Source organism: Pelecanus crispus, chromosome 2, assembly GCF_030463565.1.
Source record: "Pelecanus crispus isolate bPelCri1 chromosome 2, bPelCri1.pri, whole genome shotgun sequence".
In the NCBI taxonomy this organism is placed as follows: domain Eukaryota; kingdom Metazoa; phylum Chordata; class Aves; order Pelecaniformes; family Pelecanidae; genus Pelecanus; species Pelecanus crispus.
The window spans coordinates 55,897,839-55,920,221 of NC_134644.1; the positions used below are offsets into that span (position 1 = coordinate 55,897,839).

At 38.1% G+C, this 22,383-nt stretch overlaps 1 protein-coding gene across 1 annotated transcript in view; it reads right to left on the bottom strand.

Annotated features, from left to right (window-relative positions):
- The window catches only part of AVL9 (AVL9 cell migration associated), a 39,397-nt gene that overhangs the window by 1,849 nt on the left and 15,165 nt on the right, over positions 1-22,383 (bottom strand). Inside the window, exons 2-14 of the mRNA XM_075705759.1 lie at positions 21,241-21,361; positions 19,272-19,357; positions 17,415-17,486; positions 16,555-16,644; positions 16,123-16,189; positions 15,380-15,420; positions 14,247-14,285; positions 8,878-8,947; positions 7,687-8,234; positions 4,729-4,863; positions 3,668-3,887; positions 2,153-2,270; positions 1,212-1,265 (exon numbers count right to left, since the gene is read on the bottom strand). Coding sequence (XP_075561874.1) covers positions 1,212-1,265; positions 2,153-2,270; positions 3,668-3,887; positions 4,729-4,863; positions 7,687-8,234; positions 8,878-8,947; positions 14,247-14,285; positions 15,380-15,420; positions 16,123-16,189; positions 16,555-16,644; positions 17,415-17,486; positions 19,272-19,357; positions 21,241-21,361 — 1,661 coding nt within the window. The remainder of the gene's footprint in view (positions 1-1,211; positions 1,266-2,152; positions 2,271-3,667; positions 3,888-4,728; positions 4,864-7,686; positions 8,235-8,877; positions 8,948-14,246; positions 14,286-15,379; positions 15,421-16,122; positions 16,190-16,554; positions 16,645-17,414; positions 17,487-19,271; positions 19,358-21,240; positions 21,362-22,383) is intronic.

A 22,383-nucleotide genomic window follows, 5' to 3' on the forward strand; every position in this document is an offset into this window, starting at 1 on the left:
ACATCTGGAGAATAAAGGCACTGTTCTAAAAATAGTTATTATTAGAGACACACTAAGAACTACTGGTCCTTTTACATTGACTTCAGGCTACTCAGAAGAGTTAGTATCTCCCCTTTCAAACACAAAAATAGGGCAAGTAAATATTATAGACACCTCCACATCTTTCAAATTAAGTCTTTCTACAAAGACCATCCATTAATAATAAGAGCTGCTATCAGCATGCACCTTATTGAAGGCAATTACCTTGAGATAAATCTTGATTCATTTGCATTCTCAATCGCCATCATGGAAATTTAATCTGTCGCTGGTCAGCAAAAGCAACAAAAAGATTCAGCAGACTGAAGCCTGAACCTTTTTATTCCTCAAGCTGTTCTTCTATGTTAGCATACGTTTTAGGTCTACTCACAGTGTACTGAAAATAACAGTCTACAGTCCAGGCAGGTGCAAAATCAGCAGCATGTATGTATTGCTGATTTACAGGCATCTTAAAGAACCAGTCTCTGATGTTTTATGGTCAACATAGCTAAGTGTGAAAACAATCTTATTTTGCTTGGTGCACAAACAAGACGAGATAGTTAACTGCAAATCCAAGACTAAATTCTGGCTTCAGTTAGAGCTGAACAGCTATGGGAATAACAAGCACCACCAAGTTTTAGACTTGAACACTACAGGTAAGAACTGAGACCAGCTTAAAAGTTCAGTTGAGTTTGGTGCAGTAAGAGATAAACTAAAACTCATTTTAAACTTCTAAATTGAAGAACTGAACCATGTCTCAGTACATATACAATGAACTTTGAGAATTTTAGAACAATGCTCTATTAAAAAACAGCTAATTTAAAAAAAGCTGTTTTCTCCTAATAATGAGACCTAAAGTCAATATACAGAAAAACATTTATCAATGTTTTAACAGCTTTAGTTTACAATTTAAAAATAAAAAAAAGCATTATAATTGCAACACAAAAAATCAGGGCTGTATTACGTAATGTCAAACACAAAATACTGCATTAGCACTGTTTTTCCCTATTTCAGGCAAACATTCCGTCTTTAGATGTGGTGATGTTTTACAGGAGAACACTGAGTATTGTTTCATGTACATGGCCAATTTAAATAATTTTGCTTAGTCATTGCAACAACAGTTATACGGTTGTTAATATTTGACCACACTTTAAAATAAAAAAAAGAAAAACCAAATCAAAGTACTATATACTTACTGTGACAATCTTAACTTAACATCTGATACAGAGTACTGTCCCTGGAACGGGTGGCTAGAAGAGGAAAAAACCCGAGAAAACATTAACTATTTATTTTTCCACGATGAATCTGTATCACACAATTATTAGTTGTACTCCTCTCTGTGGCTTATAAAAAAAAAAAAATCTTTTGCAGATGTACTACTATATCACTTTACAGAATGCTAGGTCCCAGTGACTATTCAACCTTAGATTTCTTAAAAACTACAGAGCAGATACTAACAATCTTTTCACGCTACAGCAGCAGCACCTCCTTCTAGCAACACAGAGCAAATAAAAAAGATCTCTGAAGTAGACCAAAAGAGCTTTGTAGGTCTAAAGAAAAACCTTCCTCAGACTACAACAGCTAACAAAGTAAAAGCAAACAAAACTCCCTGCAGTACAGTAATAACCCATGCTACATAGAACACATGCACAGCCAACAGTGTTACCAAGCCCAACATCATCTAATCTTTGAGTGAAAATACACATAAAACAATCCAAAGTATAGAAGATGCAATATAAAACAGCCAGCTCCCCTCCATCCCCATCAATGACAATCCTGGACACAGCTATTCCCTAGACACCTGGAAGCAATTAATAAGAAGCAGAACCATCTGAGGACAATTCCTGAGGAATGACAAACTTTCTATAACTGGGGACAGCCAACAATCAACTTGTTCAAGGTTCACTTCTCCTGACTCTGGATATATTTTTCTTCATAAAACTATAGCCCAGAATTAGAGTAAGGTATTGAAGAACAGAAATACTCAGTTTCTGTACTTACAGAATAGGGCCCCAAAGTTTCACCCTCAAGGCTTTATAGCAGGAACAAGGGGAACACTGTAATTCTACAGAATGGTGTGCCTGACTATGCATACTAGGAGCTTTCCATGTTAAATGCTTAAAAAAAGGTTCCTTACCTAGAATTTACCTCTGCAAGAGCTGGATGCTTGTTGCTATTCCATACTCTGTAGTTGTGGGTATTTTTCCAGGCTGCTACAAATGCTGTTCCGAAGTCTGACAAAGTCTTTTCGTTGTCTGATAAATTAAAATAAAGATGAGAATTTGCAGCAATTCATTAGAGATGTAATACAAGACAAATTACTTTTATTCTTGTAAAGAAAAATTAAATTTTTCCAGGCTCTTATCAAATCAAAGACAATTAAAACTCTAGTACTAAGAACTGGGCTCTTTAAAATAATAAAACATTTTTTAAATGTCCCAAATACACAAAGCCAGGAAGAAAAAAAAAAAGAAAAAGAAAGAAGCTTAAAAAATACTTTTCTTATTTAATTAATTTATAAAGTGCTAAGTAAAGAGCTCAGCTGGGAAAAAAAGAGTCATCCAAGCACAGGCCTCTTGACTTACTCTCTAGGCAAAGACAGGAAAGGGGAGAGAATGGCCACATAACAACTAAGAACAAAAACATCATTTTCATTGGTCTTGGTCAGGTACACTGGGCTTTGCTGTACTATGTTATTACTCATTCAAATTCAGTAAACCCCAAATCCACTCCAAAACTGCAGCATGAACTACTGTGGAGTAAACTTATAACAACATCATCCCCTTTAAAACATGGAAGAGTATAGGAAATAATTTTTGAGCAAGCCAGTGAAGCAATACGAGTTTCCAGAAAACCCCGACAAATTTCGTATCAACCAGGTAATAATCTTAAAATATTAATGTTGTCAGATAAAGAACTTGGCATCTTCCAGACTTTAAAATCAAGTTCCCAGTCCCATGTTTTCTCACAAATACCACAGAACAAGATCTGAATTGGTTAATTGATGTGAATAATCATGATGAGAATAACAGGGTCAGTGCTGGGCAAACTAAACATTTTCCACAAATAAACCACTGATTCTTTTAGTTACATTCATGCACAAAAGGCTGGAACATCGAAAATTCCCTCTGACTTAAGACAAAGAATGTTGAGCTCCAGAAAACACAAGCTTATAAAGCCTCTAGATGACACTTTTCACTTATGTGAATCCCTACTTAAGACCATGGCAGGAATGGAAAAGAGATGGAACAGCCTAGTAAAACTTCCTCGAGACAGCCACTTAACTTCATGTCTCTCTGAATCCAATTAGTTCCCCAAAATTAACTTCAGGTTGCAATAGAGTCTGTAAGACACCCAAGTTTGTAAACACAGTCTCATTATATATGGGGTTTCAGGTACTTATGAGGAAAGCTTAATTAAATCAAGGAGAAGGAGACAGTCAAAGAAGAAAGTGTCTGTAAGGCTGTGAAGTAAGAATTAGTAATAAGCTTGTCAAGGAATAACAAGGATAGCCAAGGACAATCAAAAGAGCAGCCTAAAATGAAATGTTAGGCAGAGGGAGATCCAATGACAGGCACACGTTTAATGCAACAGAGCAAATGCTCATTACACCCATCCTCATCTCAGTTCCTAGACAAGGTATCTGTTCTACCTGGTTGCAGCACAGCAGCAAGCAGTGCATGAAGATAAGCACTGAACTGAGCCCTGATCCACTCATCTCCTCCTTCCCATCCAGTGCCATCAAGGAAAACATCATCTCTGTTCTCAGTTACATGCTTCACCAAGTAATCTGCAAATCTTAGGTCAGCAGTTGTTGGGTTCAGGATCTTACGGAGTTCTGGATCGTGGATTTGTACATGAGCATCTTCTATCTGTTTGAAATAATTCCAAGGGTAAATTCCAAAGTAAACAGTTACCTAAATAAAACTGCTTAAATATCCTACTATACTTTGCTACCTAAATCTAAACCCACAGTCCCCCAAAATATCAAGCAGCGGCAAATGGCCAAAGAAATAATGAATTAACTGTTCTCAGAAAGTCAGATAGCGCTCTGACATAACCAGAATCTGATCATCTTCCTGGCATATAGGAAAAGCTGCTTATTTGACAGGATTTGGCAGGGGAAGTTTGGTGCTCACATGTATTTTCCTAGATGCTCTTTGATTATCACTTCAATTTATTAAGCTGGTTACCTATATGTAGCTATCTTGGGTTACCAAATGTTGATTATATAGTTGTATCTGTTTGCTAGAACTGATACAGTGGTTTTCTTAGATACTATTTTTTTAACCTCTTGATTAAATCAGAAGGAAGTCAATAGCAATGTCAATAGCAATGTGCTTTATTATCCAACTGTATCTGTTTCTCAGATGCAAGCGCTTATTTTTGAAGACCTTATTACAAAGTCATGAAAAAAGCCCATGACATGAAAAGTAAAATTACACCAGCAACAAAATAAAAAATTAAGAAGTGCCCTGCAAATTCAAATATTGGATATAAGAATATACAGAAAAACAAGAATTCATTTTGCACAGTTTATCTAATCCTATCCTAACAAATGATACAAATTCAATAAGCTTCTGCATTTAAGAATTTCATAGGGAAGTAATTAAAAATTTGGGCATGAATGTGAAACTTTAAAGCTGTATTTAAAAGGCAACCTCTGCTCCCCCCCGACCCCAGTTCAAGAAGTTCAAATGCAAATATTCATACTTCCACAATTGCATCACTCAGATGTTTCTGCTGACGGAACAGGATATTGGTGGCTCCCGCAACAAAGCCACGGACTGTAACATCTGACAGGAGATGATGCTGCTGCAGTGCCATGTATGGCAAACAAAGGTACCCCTAAAGTAACAGAGATATTTAGAGGATTAACATAAGGTCAAAAATAAAAAAAAAAATAAATAAAAAAAAGTGTCTACATTCAGAGTTTTTCCTAATAAAAGCCAGCACATTCCACCAAGAACAAACCTTGGTTATTACAATTTCAGCCACGATTATCTGTTATTTTGCTACCTTACATCTGCAAAGCAAAGCAACCAGATTCTACATGAATTAAATTTTTCAAAGGGTTGTGTTGCCTTTCAGTCTCAGGACTGAAAGTGAAATACAATGCAAAGGACAGGAATCAAATGTGTTTATAAGGCAACAGAATAAACAGTATAAAATAAGAGTGAGGTCTCAAGTCAGTTCAGAGACAAGGAGTCAAAGGAGATAAAGATTCATCTCTCCACTTGCATACCAGGATGTCTTCTGGTAGCCCTGAGGCACATAATGCATGAAAGCTACAGACTGCTATCCACATTTTGTAGGTGGAGATTTCCAGACTCCAGAGATAGCAATCAATTTTTGATAAGCATATGCATGCCTGCTTTCAGAAAGAGTGGGATAGAAAGCAACATACGGTGCTTTTTAGCCACTCCATGCTTATAAGTTAATCTAGTGTCCTACATTCCAATTAAAAAAAAAAATTCTAAACATTTTGAAAAAAGGCTTTAAGGTAAGTCATTGAGAGATCATTGAGAAGCAGCTGTAGGTATCATAATCTTCTTTTTAAATATAGCATCAACGTACCCATGAAGCCTAATACTGAAGTCTAATTCCAGCTGTTCAACTGCATAAAGCACAAAGCAATTTATTCACTAGTAGAAACCCAGAAGGGCTAATGGCATACTGGACAGAAACAAAGAGCACGTGCACTTTATCACATAGTACATGGTAATTGGAAACATATGGATGAAAGGAGCACAACTATTCCCTTTTGTTATATTAGACACAGGGATGGCTTTCCAGATGACAAGCACTTATCAGTTGAAAACAAACAGCCTGTGTCAAAGGAACAACGGTGCTTTGAAAGGAATCACCAACCTAAAATAGAAAATTTTAAAAAAATATGGCTTAAGAAGCTGGCAAAGGAAGGTTTTATTACTGTATACTCTAGTAGCAAAGCCTTGGAAATCCTTCAATATTTAAAGTATCAAGTGTCAGTTCCCAAATTCACATTTGTCTGTAAGTATAGCAACTTCTATTTCTGTGAACGTGTTCCATTCTTTTTAAAAGAGTGCAAATTAAATTAGTATTACATCTTACAGAACTGATACTAAAGAACCCATTTTCCCTTATGCTCCGGTGTACTTTGATATGGTATTATGCCATCTGGCAAAATCTCCTCCCATTCAAATTTGTCAGATTTATTAAGTCTTTCCATGGCATGGCATAAAACAACCCTGAGATGAGAGCTCTAAAAGAGATTTAAACTTTCCAGTAAGTGGTTAAACTATGACTTCGAATCACATTTTTATGATAATTTAAGAGATGTAAAGCCTTTTCTGTTTGAATTACATTGAACTCAAATGAAAAGTGTCTTTGTGGAAGAGAAAGTAAACATGTAGAAACTGTCAGCTTCCTTAAAATTGTTTACTTTTCCATTTTATAAGCTTAGTAGCAAGCTAAGTTTGCACTTGTAGGCGCCCTTACCCATTATTTTCTTCTTGCTTTCAATCTAGTATTTTCAACAGAACTACAGGCTATTATTTTCATTAGACAGACCGTAAGGACAAACACCAGACTGCAGATCTTTGTTGAAAAAGCATTTCTAACAGTGATGTGAGGCAATACAGGGCAATGACGTTTGAGCTGCTCACTTGGGCTCACATAGCATATCATTTCCAATGAAAGTTATTGTGAGAAGCTCAAACACAATCATCAAATACAATGTTCAGCAAGGAAATAAATGCAAATAAGCATCTCCAAAGGAAGAAACACCACTTTGAACCTCATCTGCTTTCTGGGCAAATGTTCATCTAGAAGGCTATTACATTAAAAACAAACAACCAAAAAAGTATTATATCACTTCTTTTACTGACAAAAGTATCTTTAAAAGGGATGCATTTTCCCTGTTTTTTATGGGAAACCAGCCCTAGTAAATGTATTGCTTGTTATCTGACAACACCCATCAAAGTCCTTAAAAAGACTCTGGAGTACCTGGGGTTCAGTTAGGCATCAGCGCAAGTTTAAAATTCAGCAGCTCAGCACCATGCACAGGGAAAGAGCCACAGACAACCAGGAAGAGTTACCATGTAAAGAAGGGTGAAATATGGGGGGGGGGGGGGGGGGAGAGAGCGTGATATGTGTATGTATTTATTTATGTATTTATATTTTTTGTGTGTATATATATACACACACATACACATTTATAAATACATATATATATAAATTAAAAGAGGAAAACATAGGCTTAGGTGTCAGCTAAGACACAGTTTTCAGAATCTTAGTTTAGATTCAGGTACCTAAACACTTCTTAAGTACTCTGATCTTACCTCATATAGGTCAGATCAACAATTCTTCAGAGTAAAAGAAAACAGTAGTTACTGATACACACCATTTATTAACCACAGTGGGGTTGCAGGTTACCATCATGTAGAATTACAAACAGTATGTAAGTATACATATGAAACAAAAGTGGAATGCACGCGTGCATACGCACACCCCTCTCAGACGTGCACTCACGCTTTCCACCTGCCTAGGAACACAGTCACTTGCCAGAGACCGTACTTACATGTTTTGTAGTACCCTACTGTCCATTTGGAGTTGGATAACCAAAATTATTAGCCACTTCTTAGAAACAGATGTCTGTGAGTTACCAGGTATCACGAACAGCATGTTTACCTTTGTAAAAATAGCCAACGGCATACCATACTGGTCCTCTTCCAACCCAGATATCAGTCCCGGAACAAGCACTGTGTGTCCTGTGTTTGCTTGGGGCTGCACAGTGATTGGAAGGCTTCCTGAGCTCATGCCTTCGCTCAGAAGATTTTCAGCCTGTTCCGATGCTGTCTTTTCACGTCGTCCTTCTCTCAAATTAGAATCCTCCAAAATGCTAGGATCTAAGGTCTCCCAGTCACTTTCAGAGGACGCTGGAGAAGTGCGGGAAGGAACTTTCAAGTGCTGCACAGTGCCATTGGAGGACTGAGCTCCATTGCAAGTCTTCTCCAACTGGGAGAGAGGCACGTTTGCTTTTTGACCTTCCAGTGAATGGTTTCCTGCCATCTTCCTGCCTCCCTTTCCCATTCCTAAATTTGTATTTGAAGTATCAGCAGCAGACACAGAAACACAGTCATCTAACCGTTGCGTACTTTCCTGCAAGCCAGCATCCTCTGATATGCTCTTTCTTGGTCTATACTGTGAGCAGTCAATAAGACCATGTTCAATCATACCTGGAAAATGACAGTACGCATGAATATAAGCATCTCAATAGAAATTTAAGTGACTTTTGTTAAAGAAAATGAACAAAGTGCTCTTGTGCGCATAATGGAAATCACATATTTTAAAATGCTACTTTGGGGGCGGGGGGGGCGCATGTGGGGTGTGTTAAAAAAAGACCCCAAAACCAAAACCCACACTTTCACTCCTAAATAATCTGCCTGAACTTTTTTGAGAAGACTGGTTAGAAGCTAAGAATTAGCAAGGTTAGGGATTTTGGGGTTGTTTGGGTTTTGGGTTTTTTTTTTTCCCTTTTTTTGGAAAGCACATGTAGAAGGAAGAGAGAGGTTTGTATTTTTGTTTTAAGGAACTTGACAGGAATGTGTGACTATTCAGGGTCCCATCTATGTTACCCACAGGCAATACAGAACATCCAGTGGGTCCAATTAAGCACAAGAAATAACCCATAGAGTGCTAGTAGTAAGTATTAGGAGATATGTACCTAGTACATGGATATGCACACAAGTCACCCATTTCACAGGCAACATACCAATGTAACTCTACTATTACATAAGTTGTTTTCCAAATGAAACAGTACAGCCATTCTCAGTTATTATCAGAAAGCATATAAAAAGAAGTCCAAACTTCTCTTCTTACCAGGAAAGAGTGACAGGACAGTCATCAGAGCTCCCACCAATCTATTTACTGGAGAAATATAAAACAGGACCTGGTGGCAGAAGGGAGGGGAATGGGGGGAAGAAAGCGTGCAAGAGAGGAAAGGGGAATTAGGGAGGGGAGAATGAGAAAAATAAAAGTTACACTTAAGCATGACAAAGATAGAACACATGCAAACTATTCAAGGCATTGCTTTTTATGTTATTTTAGGAAGTCTGCTTACCAACAAAAGCTCTTACAACAGTTCAAAGTAAATATTTAAATATGTCTATTGTATCCTTGTATTTTATAATATTTGTAATAGATATGTTATATAAACACATGTGTGTAATATATACTTGTCAATCATTCAGATTTTTCTGTCAGTCATTCAGATTTTTTTCCCCAAAGGATCCAGTTACTGAATGATAGACAGAAAAAAGTTGTTCCTGGCACGCCGCATAAATTCTTGTTCATTTGTAGTGCATTAAAATCTCCATTATAAATCAAAGAGGCCAAATAATCTCCATTCCAGGATTCTGACAAAAACCTATGCAAAAACATCTCTCCTAAGAAAATACATTACAGATATACAGATAAATGAAAAACAGGATAAATGCAGCATGCATTTATTACAGGTATCTTCCTATGATTAAAAAAAAAGATTTTTTGGAAACAGAAGACACAACTGATACTAACTTTGGTAAAGCACTTAAGGCATGGGAAAACAGAATATCCTTAATTAAATCAGAGAGACTGTGATTAGTAAATCAGTTAGGAGTTCAAAAGGGTGTGTCAAAGGCTAGCAATGAAAGAAGAAACACAAGGCAGACTGAATATTACTACTGGAGTTCCTCCAAGACAGGCCTTCAGTGGGGAGGAAAAGGCAGGGTGGGGAGGGGAACAAACCCAACCCAAAACCAAAAAAACTCCATGAAAGTCAGCTTGTTTAACAATGCCATTTTTACATCCTCAAGCAGCACAACACTAATAAAAAAAAACATGAGCATTACAAGGAATCAACAATGCAAAGGAACACAGAATGATCTAACTTGATGACTTTGCAGGCCAGTTTAATAGGTATATGATGAAATTAAAAGTGCAAGTTTGTGGACTTAGATTTAATGAAAAACTGCTGTAAGCAAGGAAGGCACTTTAGAAGTGACTGATGAATAATAACTCATGTTCCACTACTATTTGCAGGTCTACAAACCAGTGAATTGACGGAACCAAGAAAAAGACCTGTGCAGTCCTAACACATACCAAACAATTAATGGTACCTCAGCTAGAAATAACTATGTATACTACCTTGTACAATTTTCTTGTGTTCAAGATAGGTGAATTGAAATTGCAACAGCCACAGAAAAAGCATGATGAGAAGAACAAGCAGCTCATCTGAGGAAAAAAATTTCAGCTGACTCCAATGGGAATGAAAAAGTCTAACTTCTTTTAAGATGCTGCTCTATAATGCATGTATAAAAAGATGCATGATATAATACCAATGAACTACAACAGAAACCCTATGATACCCCTCCAGGTTTAGATTCTCAGATACCATATATTCCTAGCCAAACTTATTTTTAAGCCTACAAAAATAATTAAGTCTATTAAGTACCACCTTGTTTTCAAGAAATCTATTCCAGTCTAGGTTTTTGTTTGGGTATACTACTTAAGCCAAGTACTTTTTTATATTTGTTCCACCAAGTCCCTCTGCCATCTTTCCATCTATATGGGTGCACACTTCCTCACCCCTCCCAACCCTGTCATATGGCCTACAACATTTACATCAGCAAACTGGGTGGTTCTGGCAGCAAAAAGGCAAATGATCACCATCTGGAAATAGTCTTCCAGCCTAGTAACAGCTGAGAGGCGAAAAAAAACTCCTTTAGCCTGTGGAAAGGCATCAACCAAATTGCTAAGGATTAAAGGCAATCAGTCTGTGGCATTCAGGCATTTTTCAGCTCAAGGAAAATTGGCATTACTAGTAGCTTCTTGCGTATTATATTTAAGGTCTTTTAACATACAGATTCCCACAGTTATTCCGGAACCTTAACATCTGCCAGAAAACAGGCAGTGCCAGAAAACCAAAACTCTTCCTTTTGAAATTGCAAGTGTTGTCTTCCTGTTTGAGCTTAGGGAAAAACAAAAACAAAGCAACCTGCAGGTTTATTCAATAAGCATCCAGTTATTTTCAAAACAATTTTGTATGTTTGAGTCATACGAACATGCTTGGGAAACCTTCCCTCTCCCCCTTTCCTGTGCATTTATGTCTTGTGGTTTGAGCAGCTTCAGAAAAGAACTGTAGCTCACTAAATTACTTTGTTTATATATGTCCAAATGCTGAACTGACCTGATGAAACGCCATTATAAGTTTTTAAACAGATCAGTAGAGATACTTCACAAAATCTTAACTGGAAAATATTTTTTCCACTTATGGTTTTAAAAAACAAACAAACAACATGGTAGACTTTCAGAACACACCAAGTTATTTTTGGGAAAAAGCTTGTATATAGAGGGGATTGAGTGCACCCTCAGTAAGTTTGCAGATGACACCAAGTTGGGTGGGAGTGTTGATCTGCTGGAGGGTAGGATGGCCCTGCAGAGGGACCTGGACAGGCTGGACCGATGGGCCGAGGCCAACTAGATGAGGTTCAACAAGGCCAAGTGCGGGGTCCTGCACTTGGGTCACAACAACCCCATGCAGCACTACAGGCTTGGGGAGGAGTGGCTGGAAAGCTGCCTGGCCAAAAAGGACCTGGGGGTGTTGGTTGACAGCTGGCTGAACAAGAGCCAGCAGTGTGCCCAGGTGGCCAAGAGGGCCAGCAGCATCCTGGCTTGTATCAGGAATAGTGTGGCCAGCAGGAGCAGGGAAGTGATTGTCCCCCTGTACTCGGCGCTGGTGAGGCCGCACCTGGAATACTGTGTCCAGTTTTGGGCCCCTCAATACAAGAAAGACATTGAGGTGCTGGAACGTGTTCAGAGGCGGGCAACGAAGCTGGTGAAGGGTCTGGAGCACAGGCCTTATGAGGAGCGGCTGAGGGAACTGGGGTTGTTTAGTCTGGAGAAGAGGAAGCTGAGGGGAGACCTTATCGCTCTCTACAACTGCCTGAAAGGAGGTTGTAGCGAGGTGGGTGTTGGTCTCTTCTCCCAAGTAGTTAGTGATAGGACAAGAGGAAATGGGCTCAAGCTGCGCCAGGGGAAGTTTAGGTTGGATATTAGGAAAAATTTCTTTACGGAAAGGGTGGTCAAGAATTGGAACAGGCTGCCCAGAGAGGTGGTGGAGTCACCATCCCTGGAAGTGTTCAAAACACAGGTAGACGTGGCACTTTGGGGAAATGGTTTAGTGGTGCCCTGGTTTCGGGTGGAATAGAGTTAATTTTCTTCCTAGTAGCAGGCATAGTGCTGTGTTTTGGATTTAGGATGAGAAGAATGTTGATAACACACGTTTCAGTTGTTGCTAAGTACTGCTTTTGCTAGTCAAGGACTTTTCAGCTTCCCATGCTCTGCCAGGTGCACAAGAAACTGGGAAGGGGTACAGCCAGAACAGTGGATCCAAACTGGCCAAAGGGCTATTCCATACCATGTGACATCATGCTCAGTATATAAACTGGGGGGGGTTGGCCAGGGAACAGTGATCGCTGCTCGGGAACTGTCTGGGTATCAGTCAGCAGGTGGTGAGCAATTGCATTGTGCATCACTTGCTTTGTATATGATTATTATTATTATTATCGTTATTATCATTACTATTTTACTTTATTTCAATTATTAAACTGTTCTTATCTCAACCTAGGAGTGTTTCTCACTCTTACTCCTCCGATTCTCTCCCCCATCCCATCAGGGTAGGGAGAGTGAGCGAGCGGCTGCGTGATGCTTAGTTGTTGGCTGGGGCTAAACCACAACAAGTGGGCATGGTGGTGGTGGGTTGATGATTGGAATGATGATCTTAGAGGCGCTTTCCAATCTTAATGATTCCTAGTTTTCACTTTCATTATAGATAATCCAGCCACCAAGCCAGGAAACATGAAATTGCTACTATACCCTTAATTGGTTTAGTGGTGGACTTGGTAATGTTAGGTTAATGGTTGGACTGGGTGATCTTAAAGGTCTTTTCCAACCTAAACGATTTTATGATTCTATGATTACATACATTTCTATATGTGTACTCCTACTATGTCATAGTCATATTTTCTCAAGTGTACCTTCTGCATAGCCTTTAATATAGCAGTCTTTAGCATATGGCTCTTTAATGCAGAAACTGCATTTATTCTCATCAATAAATACTTAGAACTGTCAAGGTATATCTAACTTACAGAATTAAGTGACAAGTGCAATAGCTTTCGAGAAGCTGCTACTTCTGTTTTTAAAAGCTGTATTTACTGTCTCACAAAAGATACCTAGGCCTTGGATATAGACTTTAAAAAAAAAACCACAAATGTTTCGATATCGTACAGATTAAGTCCTACTAACTTGCCAGATGCAGCTAACTGGAAATTCTAATGCTCCTTCTCAACACTGAAGAAGCTGGGTTTTAACGTAGCAGGTTCACTGAAGAAAAAGTGACATTTGGGAAACTGAAACAAAACTTCAAACAAAAATTTAAAAAACCAAACAAAAAAAATCCCTGTGTCTGGGAGGTGATACATAGTCATTTCACTGAAAGTTCTTGTTCCAGGGTATTAATACATACACAGAAGAAAACAAATGTACCTTTTATTTCACATCTGCTTGTACATTTTGCATGTTCCACTTAAATTGCTAAGATAGCATTGCTTCTGAGGCAGTAAGATAGCCCAGCGAAAACACCGAGCCTAGAATTCAAAAGTTTTTACCAATTTATAATCTGAGTTCAGCCTGACCTAACAGATACGGCTCTTTACGTTGTCTCCTGCAGGTGTCCAGGCAATTCAGGTCTGAAGGACACTTCTAGCACTCATTTCCTTTGGTATGCCAATTTAAAGCCCGAACCAGAAGTTGTACTTACTGAATCCTTGTAAAGCTGTATGCTCCCCTTTAGGTACCAGCATTCCTATTGGTTCCTTCACACAGGTACCTATGTGCACTATGTGTATTCTTTCCTATCTTTCATAATATGCTAAGTTTCTCCACTCACATTTAATCACATTTTACTTACTCTGGCTGGGACAGCTATTAATAAGGTGGAGTGTGGACAGAACAGAAGTGGAGGCAAATTTATACATCAACACACAGCAGTTACTTTTAGCATAATTTCCCAATTTATATATGGATGCAAAGTATACTTCTATTTTACTTTATTTTACTTTGTTTTTCACTAGTATATTGTACATAACTTCATGTGAAACAAATTTAACAATTGTATTTCTAATTACCTGCCTCAGCCTACAAAACGTTACCTTTTTCTCTAGAAGAATCAATTTAAAAAGGATTAAGACCTGAAAAAACACAAAAAGGAAAAACATGGTGAGTGAACCAGTGCCATTTATCAAAAGTACTGTGCAAACACAATCTCTTATTCAAGATTTCATGTCAATCACTGCATAACTGTCAAACAATCGAATACATCTGACTAGTGAAAACCAGTGTTGCAATACCCTTTCTCCACCTGAGCACTCATTTTAAAATATCATTTGAGATGCACAAAGAAAAACCTGCACAAACAAGAATTGTGTAATTTGAATCACACAAAGCTTATCAGAAAGAACATGCTGTGCAATTCCAGGATTTTAAAAAAATAGTAAACTGCATAAACATAAAACGAGTTCCTTTACAGAAATACAGAAAAGAATTCAGCAAAATACCAAGAATAGCATTCACCTCACCTAATTTCAGGCACCTAGATCAGAAGTGGCTGTCCAGACCCTCTACACTCAAAGAAAAAACACAGGTGCTTCTGGGGCATGAATGGCAGACATTGGAAGTTAAACAAAAATGAGTTCTACCCCAAAAATCTACCGGCCAGGTGCAAATACACCATGAAATCCAGATTCTTGAATTTGTTTCCTTGATGCCTCTCAGTTAATAAAAGATTCTAAAAGCTATTTGTACCTTAGTTATAGGATACACACTCAATTTCAATAGTCATTAGGAAAAAGAAGGAGAGGTGCAAGTCCCCTCAGGTTCTACGATGCAGAAGCTACAAAAATTACAAGACACAGGGAAAAATGCTCTAAGTTGTGCCTACATGGACTTCAGCAATATTCTTCTATCACATTCATCTCATAAGAAGCAGGAAATAGAAACAAGATCATAACTGAGATACCACTTGCACTTTGGGATGGGACTAAAGAAGCATCACACAAACCTAGAAGTCTCCAGGGAATCCAGCAGACAAAGCTTCTCAGTCTGGAGCTTACTTTCACTGAAGTTACATACACAGAAGGGGAAGGGAAATCAGGATGCTGTAACCAGAAGTACTTTGGAAACAGACATCTTAGTCCTAGCTCATGTTTATTTTTCAGTTCCTCACAAAGCATTTCACTCTACAAAATAAGTGCTGTACTTCATATACCTAGCAGAGAACACCTACCTTGTGCCTAAACTGAAGAACAAGATCCCGAGGAGACAGACCTGAGATACCAAAAAGAGAGCAATTATTACAGTTCAATAGCTAGTAGAGATCCTAACTTACTTCTTGTCACCATTTTTCAGGGGGAGGGGGACATCCATTATGCATTCTACGTGAAACACCCATTATGCACTCTACGTGAACCTGGTTATTTCAATAGCAGAACTCATATCAAATTCTTTCTTTTGAGCATGAGCAAGAGTTCAATCTAGAACGGAGGTAATAATAACGTGAACAGTCACGCTCCGAGTTCCCCTGTTGGCGGCCACACAGCATTACGGAAACACTGAAGTAAATACTACACTGTGCACTCAGAAAACACAGGGAAGAGTCAGAATCAAATGGCGGATATCCCGAATAACAGGTAGATGAAAGCTTGAGCACCCCACACCATCAAATAGTTCCATCTAAAAATTAAGAAGGTACTGTTTCCCAAAAGCAGCCAAGCAGCTGCTTGTCAGATTGTAAGGTCAAGAGGTAACAGGGCTTTCAACCTACAACTAACTCCTATTATGAAAGCAACACTACATTTATTTGACATTTATTTAAATCCATTAATAAAGAAATGCATAACAGAATACTGTGCAGGGACACAGACCTCTGGTGCTTAATCTGTTAATGCACATAAACAAATTAGATCAGGAAGGGAATGTGTTCATTAGCGTAACATTTCCTTTGCTGCTGATACAAAAAAAGTCACTTACCAAGATAAACTTGTGACCCTTCTAGCAAAGTACTGCCCAAGGAACTATTCATATGATCATAAAGTTCCTATAAAAGTTAGAACACAGGCAAAAAAACCCAGAAGCCATTAATGACACATGGTCACACAAAATCCAGAATAAATAAAATTCACTTACTCAAGGATTTCAACGTCTTATTCCAGAAAGAAAGTAAAATTTTACTAATGGAGTCAACAGAAATACAGGCTGACAATCACGCTTGTTCTTCTATTCCATTACAAATCAGAAAGCTGTCAGATTAGGGTAGTTCATTTAGTTCACGTTAAGTTATTACAAGAGCTGAATAACTGAATGACCCATGCAAATGGAATATTTGAGCACTAATTAAAACCACTAAAGTCCATAGCCATACACTGAAAGTTTTGTTCTGTGTGGCTATTACTTAAAAGTTACCTTTAGAATTGAAATTTGCGAGAAGTCTTTTTCTTCAAAATACGCATGTGTAATGAGTTGCAGCTTTGCCTGAAGTAACCCATACAAAGGCTTGGAAGAAAAACACAAAAGCAAGTGAAGAAAACTTGTTTAGTCACTCATGTTGAACTTTAATCTTCTCCCATTCTTATCTTGCAATATAGACACATTATTACACAGCGTTCACGGAGGGGCAGTCGTTAGTTGCTAACTCACAGCATCTTTCTCCTGTACTCCATTTTAAATGATGATAATTCTATTTTCTTTCCATTCGCACATACCATACAATCACTGAACATCTTTCTGGAAAAATACTTTCCTGCTTTAACACTGCTCGGGCAGCTCCAGTAGTAGTTCTTTCTTCAGCTTTGAGCACAGAAAGAATTTCTGTTCCCTGTCTGGTGACCAGTAGCTTTTGCTAAATAGGTAGAAATACAAGATGTTCCTTCAAAACAAGAGTATGGTCTATGTGTGACTATGTTAAAACCTCTTTCACAGTTGTCAGTAGCCACTCCCTCCAGTTATTATAATGGCCAAACCCCTCAATCCTACTACATGAAGTTAGTAGCACTTAGGAATAATCAAAAGTGCACATAGATATCCTGGTCCCTGACAACAGGCAGACACCTTTACAACTGCTCTTACAAGGAGATACCAATTCAAGGCAGCTCACTCAAATGCCATAGCCTTCTGATTCAATTTTGCTTCAGTATTTTGTTACCCTCTGCAATGATTTAAGGAGAGATGTTTGGAGCCAAAAGTTCCAAATAAGAATATAGAAAACAATTAATTTTTAAATATGTTATTTGAAAGTGTTTTGGGAGTTAAACAAGCATTCTTACCAGCTGACTGAGAACACAGACACTTTTCTGTACTGTTTCTCGGGTGATGTCTGCTTGCCGTACTTTTAATGCCTAAGAAATAGAAGTATTACAGTATTTTTACCCACACACAATTTCAAAAAGAATTCTTTCTCAGGTCTAATTGCCACATACCACCCCCCTATTTAAACAAAATCCTAAAACTGAGTGCCTTCAATGGTGGAATATCCAAACCATGCAACAGAATGCCCTTACCTAGTAAAAATGGTCATAACACTGATAATGTCAGAGTTGTGTTCTCATCTCACTGTGCACAGCAAAGATCCAAATACAGCTGTGATGATAGGCAGAGGACTGTTTAAAAGACACTAGCATGAGAAAAAGGCAATAGCCCTGGAAAAGGCAATGGCGTTTTAACTCAGGGTAACGTAACAGAAGAGAAGTCACAACACATCACTTGTTCTTCTCTAACGTTATCTGTGAAAATGGACCGGGTTGAAAAGCCTTTGCCTAGATATTGTTTGCTTTATATTCAAGGATTTTCTTTGAGCCACCCATAAAATAAAGGAGGTATCATCTGCAGAATCAACTACATTCTCAGCCAGACCAAATGGTCCCAGCACTTAACAGCAGACCTAGAAAGGGTGGGGGCAGAAATACAGCCAAGTGATTCACTTAATTGTACAATACAGCAAGTGTGTGGACTGCAGCCCACACATCAAAAAGGACAGATGGAAAGAGTGGTAGAGCTGTCATATGAAACACGTTGTTTTATATTCTACTTGTTCCACAGAGTTCATTTTAAGCATCTATTTATCTTCTTAATTGGTTACTAAACAGCATAAACTGGAATCAAGAGCACAATAAAGCCAAGTTATTGCATAGTTAAATAGAGCAAGACACTAAATCAGAGTACAGTGAAGACTGGCTGCAAAGACAATGAGTGAACTAAAATCAACATAGATTTAGTTCAAAAGAAATGAAATTAGAATCTGCGCCAGGGGAGGTTTAGACTGGAAATTAGGAATTTCTTTACGGAAAGGGTGGTCAAGCATTGGAACAGGCTGCCCAGAGAGGTGGTGGAGTCACCATCCCTGGAAGTGTTCAAAAAACGGGTAGATGTGGCACTTCGGGATATGGTTTAGTCTAGTCTGCCCTTGATTGGTTTAGGTGGGCTTGGTAGTGTAGGTTAATGGTTGGACTGGATGAAATTTCTCCTATAGCATAAACAGGACTTCTCCATTGAAAGTGCACAGATCATACTACCATTACTACTTTTGAAAATATGGGCAGATTCTAGTAGATTAAGTACATAATTTCCTCAAGTGCACACTGTAGCTCCCATCAATTTTTCAGCTTTACCGCTAGAAGTTCAGGATCAGTAAGCAGCTACAATGAATGGGAAGATTCTGGTCTACTCTGCAAGCGTACTTTTGGTGAAGAAGGTAGGTGAAGAGAAACATCCCTACACTTGCATGGTCAGGTCTCAGGAAATACTCTAAAATTCTTTACGGTTACACACTGGAGAAATTTCAACTTTTTCCACCCAAGAGGCCTATTTCCTGGAAACATGACTTTGCTGCCTGACATCAGCTTCATTTTGCTACTTGGTGCTGATGCCTGGATTAGCTCTCAAGAAGCAAAACATATTTTTCAATTGCCTTGAACATTTCAAAAGGTCACAAGATGCCTGCTAACATAAGGGAAAGAAATAGTTCTCAAGTTCTGTAGTGACCTACTGTGCACATTTTCATAGATTTTTAATGTAAGCTGATCATGCAGTTTGACTGTTGGTGTAATGCAAGCCACTGAATTTCAGGGTCATTAATGCATCAAACCTATTATTTCATTAATATAATTCACAACTTGGGACGTTACCTTCGCTTCAATCTGCCTATAGCAAGAGACGCCATATACTGTGGTTCGATCCCCACATCTTGGTGGCAAATGGAAAAACACGGTATCTATGAAAAAGAAAAGACTGTTTCATAAGTCACTAACAAGAGTTCAGTATTTTTATTTTCAGCATCACTTACTTATAAAAGGCTTACTGCTGAAAATGCTGGCACACTTATTTTCTGAGAGTTTAAAAGAAAAAAAACACCAAGGAGGACATATACAGTTGAAAGATTAGAGTAGCTGCTACCACTGCCAAGGTAGATATCCATGCAGCAGCACCATTATGCTAACGAAAAGGATTTGTGAATCCTAGTCTCATGCAAAATAATTACTGTCTCTCTGCAAGTGTGACATAAAAGAAAAAAATGTCTATGAAATAAGACAAGAGAAAGGCTTTTATTGCTTGATATATATCACACATGCACTTGCTAATACTGCAAAAAAGTTGCTAAATCCTAAGCAAAGGAGAGGACATTATGACTGCCTTTCAAAACATGAGTGAAATCTGTTTTGAAACCATTAATTTTTTGTTTGCTTCATAGTAACAAAATGAACAGAAGAGACAAGCCCATATGCATTAAGTCCAACAGAAAGAAGGACTGTTTATAACAAAGCTTGTTCCCTTGAACAAGTTTAATTATATTGTGGAGATCACGTAGGGTTTAGAAAGCCTTTAACTGTTTCCTGTACCAAGTCATCCTATTTGCAAAAATGCAACTATCAGTGGGAATTGGTTTAAAACTTAAAAATAGATATCTAATGAAGTTAAAGTAACATAACTATTATCTGAAACGTATTTGTCTGTTTCAAGTTCACGAGTATTCTTGCGTAGAAAACAGAAGGATGTACATCACTTTTGTTGCCAAGTTGTTTTTTTTTTTTTCTCCTTACCAAAAAATACACATTGATAATCTTTTAGTGCAGCAATGAAAATGCTCAAAGTGGAGCTTTAACTGGGATGGTACTGAGCCAAGAGGGAACAGGTAAGTGCAGCTGTATATTATTTTCCTGGCTTTGAATGCAGCCTAATACTCATTATGTATTTAACAATACAGAAATTGAACAAAAATCATGACCCAGAGCAGAGTCAGAAACTCTTATTGCTGCTAGTAAGGGGATTATTTTGACTTCCTTTGCTTCCAAATGAGGTCTCTGGAAGTTGGAGAATTAGGAAACTAAAAAACCAAAACTTACTAAAAGTAGTATTAAAGGGTTTTTTCTGTGATGTTAGTGTTTTAAGTGACTTCCTTGTTCACTGCTGTGCAGAAAAAAGATGAAACAACTGAACACACATATAAATGTCACCGTGATGAACTGAAATGCCGTCAAATAAACTAAAAAATAAATGCAATACTACACACAAAAAAAGCTGCAGTGAACTTGCTGGTAAGTACATGGCAAAGGAATCACCTATCTTCATTCTGCTGACAAATACACTAAAGCTCCTGTTCCTGCCCTTTACATTTGCTGGTTTTCAAAGTATGTCTACAGACGTATTTTCTATTCTACAGACACTGAATGACTTGTAGGTCATTCTAAGAATCTCTAAATCAGTGGAGAAAAACATCGTAATGACTACATACTCTAAAAAGCTGAATTTTAGAATTTCATTTTTCCCTTACCTCAAAACTGGATTAGGTTTTACTCAAGAGTTTATTACCCCTTCAAAGAACTTCTGAGAAAGCCAGTAGGCTTGTTTTGCTACACACAAGTGATACTTGAGCCTTAAGCTTTTATTGACATCTGATTTCTTGATGCAGGAGGTACACCTTTATGATCTACTTTCACTCTAAACTCTGAAGCAACATATAATTACCAATGTATTTTGCAGCTTAAACAAAAGGTACAGGAAGTCTAATAGCAAAAAGAATTGTTGATCAACTGTTCAGATATCAGGATTTTTCTTTTGGTTGCAGTAGCACATACAACTTCCTCCTTCATTTCTTACCTTCCTGATAGTTGTGAGCGCCATCCGGTAAGGCGAGAAATGGCAAGTATTTCCATTCCTCTGGTAAACTGTGGCTGTTGTGTCCTTCTCCAGGCTTTAGGGGAGGATAGGAAAATTCAACCTAAACAAACAAAAATAGAGGGGAGGCAAAGAGAGAACACGTTACTATTACCAGACAAGCAAGCCTCTGTGATTCAGCCTAGCACCTTTTCTTTAGCAATGTTATAAAACAAAGTTTTTCTTCCTACTAGCATTCCTTGTCTCTTCCTCCTAAGCACCTATGGGCTGACTCACGTGTGGTCTAACTGACAGGCCCTGGGCAGATTGGGCTTCTACAGTACTTCCATCCAGCCTAGTACCTTTTCTTCAAGAGAAATATGAAACAGATGTTCAAGCAGAAAACATCACCCAGCAGCTGAATACCTTCTCCCCTGTATGCACATAGCCAGCAGCACATTGCTGCACCTGCAACTTCAGCAGGGGTCATTGCTGGGGCACACACATCCTGAAATCAGATTTGGCTTCTCGGCCTCTCAAGTGCTCATGACTAGGTAACACTCTAACACACGCAAGCCACTGTTTTACTCTACTGGATGCTGACTCATCTCAGAAACTATACTAACAACAAAACACTACTTTTAAATATTTTTATGCCCTTGACTGCAATGAGTGCTACACATTGGCCTAAAGTACTTCCTTTTACTTTCCCCAAGAAATCCTGCTTTTCAATTTCACCTTTCATTTATCTGCCATTTACCTCTTTTTCCCAGTAATAGGGACAACCTTTCTAATCCTCGCACTACACTACATGTCTCCCACAGATCCCCATAATCAGTGTCTTCACAGTACTATACTTTCATCTTCTTTTCCTATGGAGACCCCTCTGGGTTTCCAGCCACTTTCACCAACTCCTTTTTTCCAGATGTGCATTTCTAAAATTACTGAACAAAATCTAAACACAAATTTATCGGTAAAAGAAACTGTTAAAAGATACTACAACTTCTCTTGAAGGACATTTAGCAATAAACTAGTGAGCCATAAAATGTATACATGAAAATAAAAAAGCATGACAAAGCAAGCACACAGAAAATCTTAGCATTCGATGGATGATAAAATAAAAACACTGTAACGGATGAGAGTACT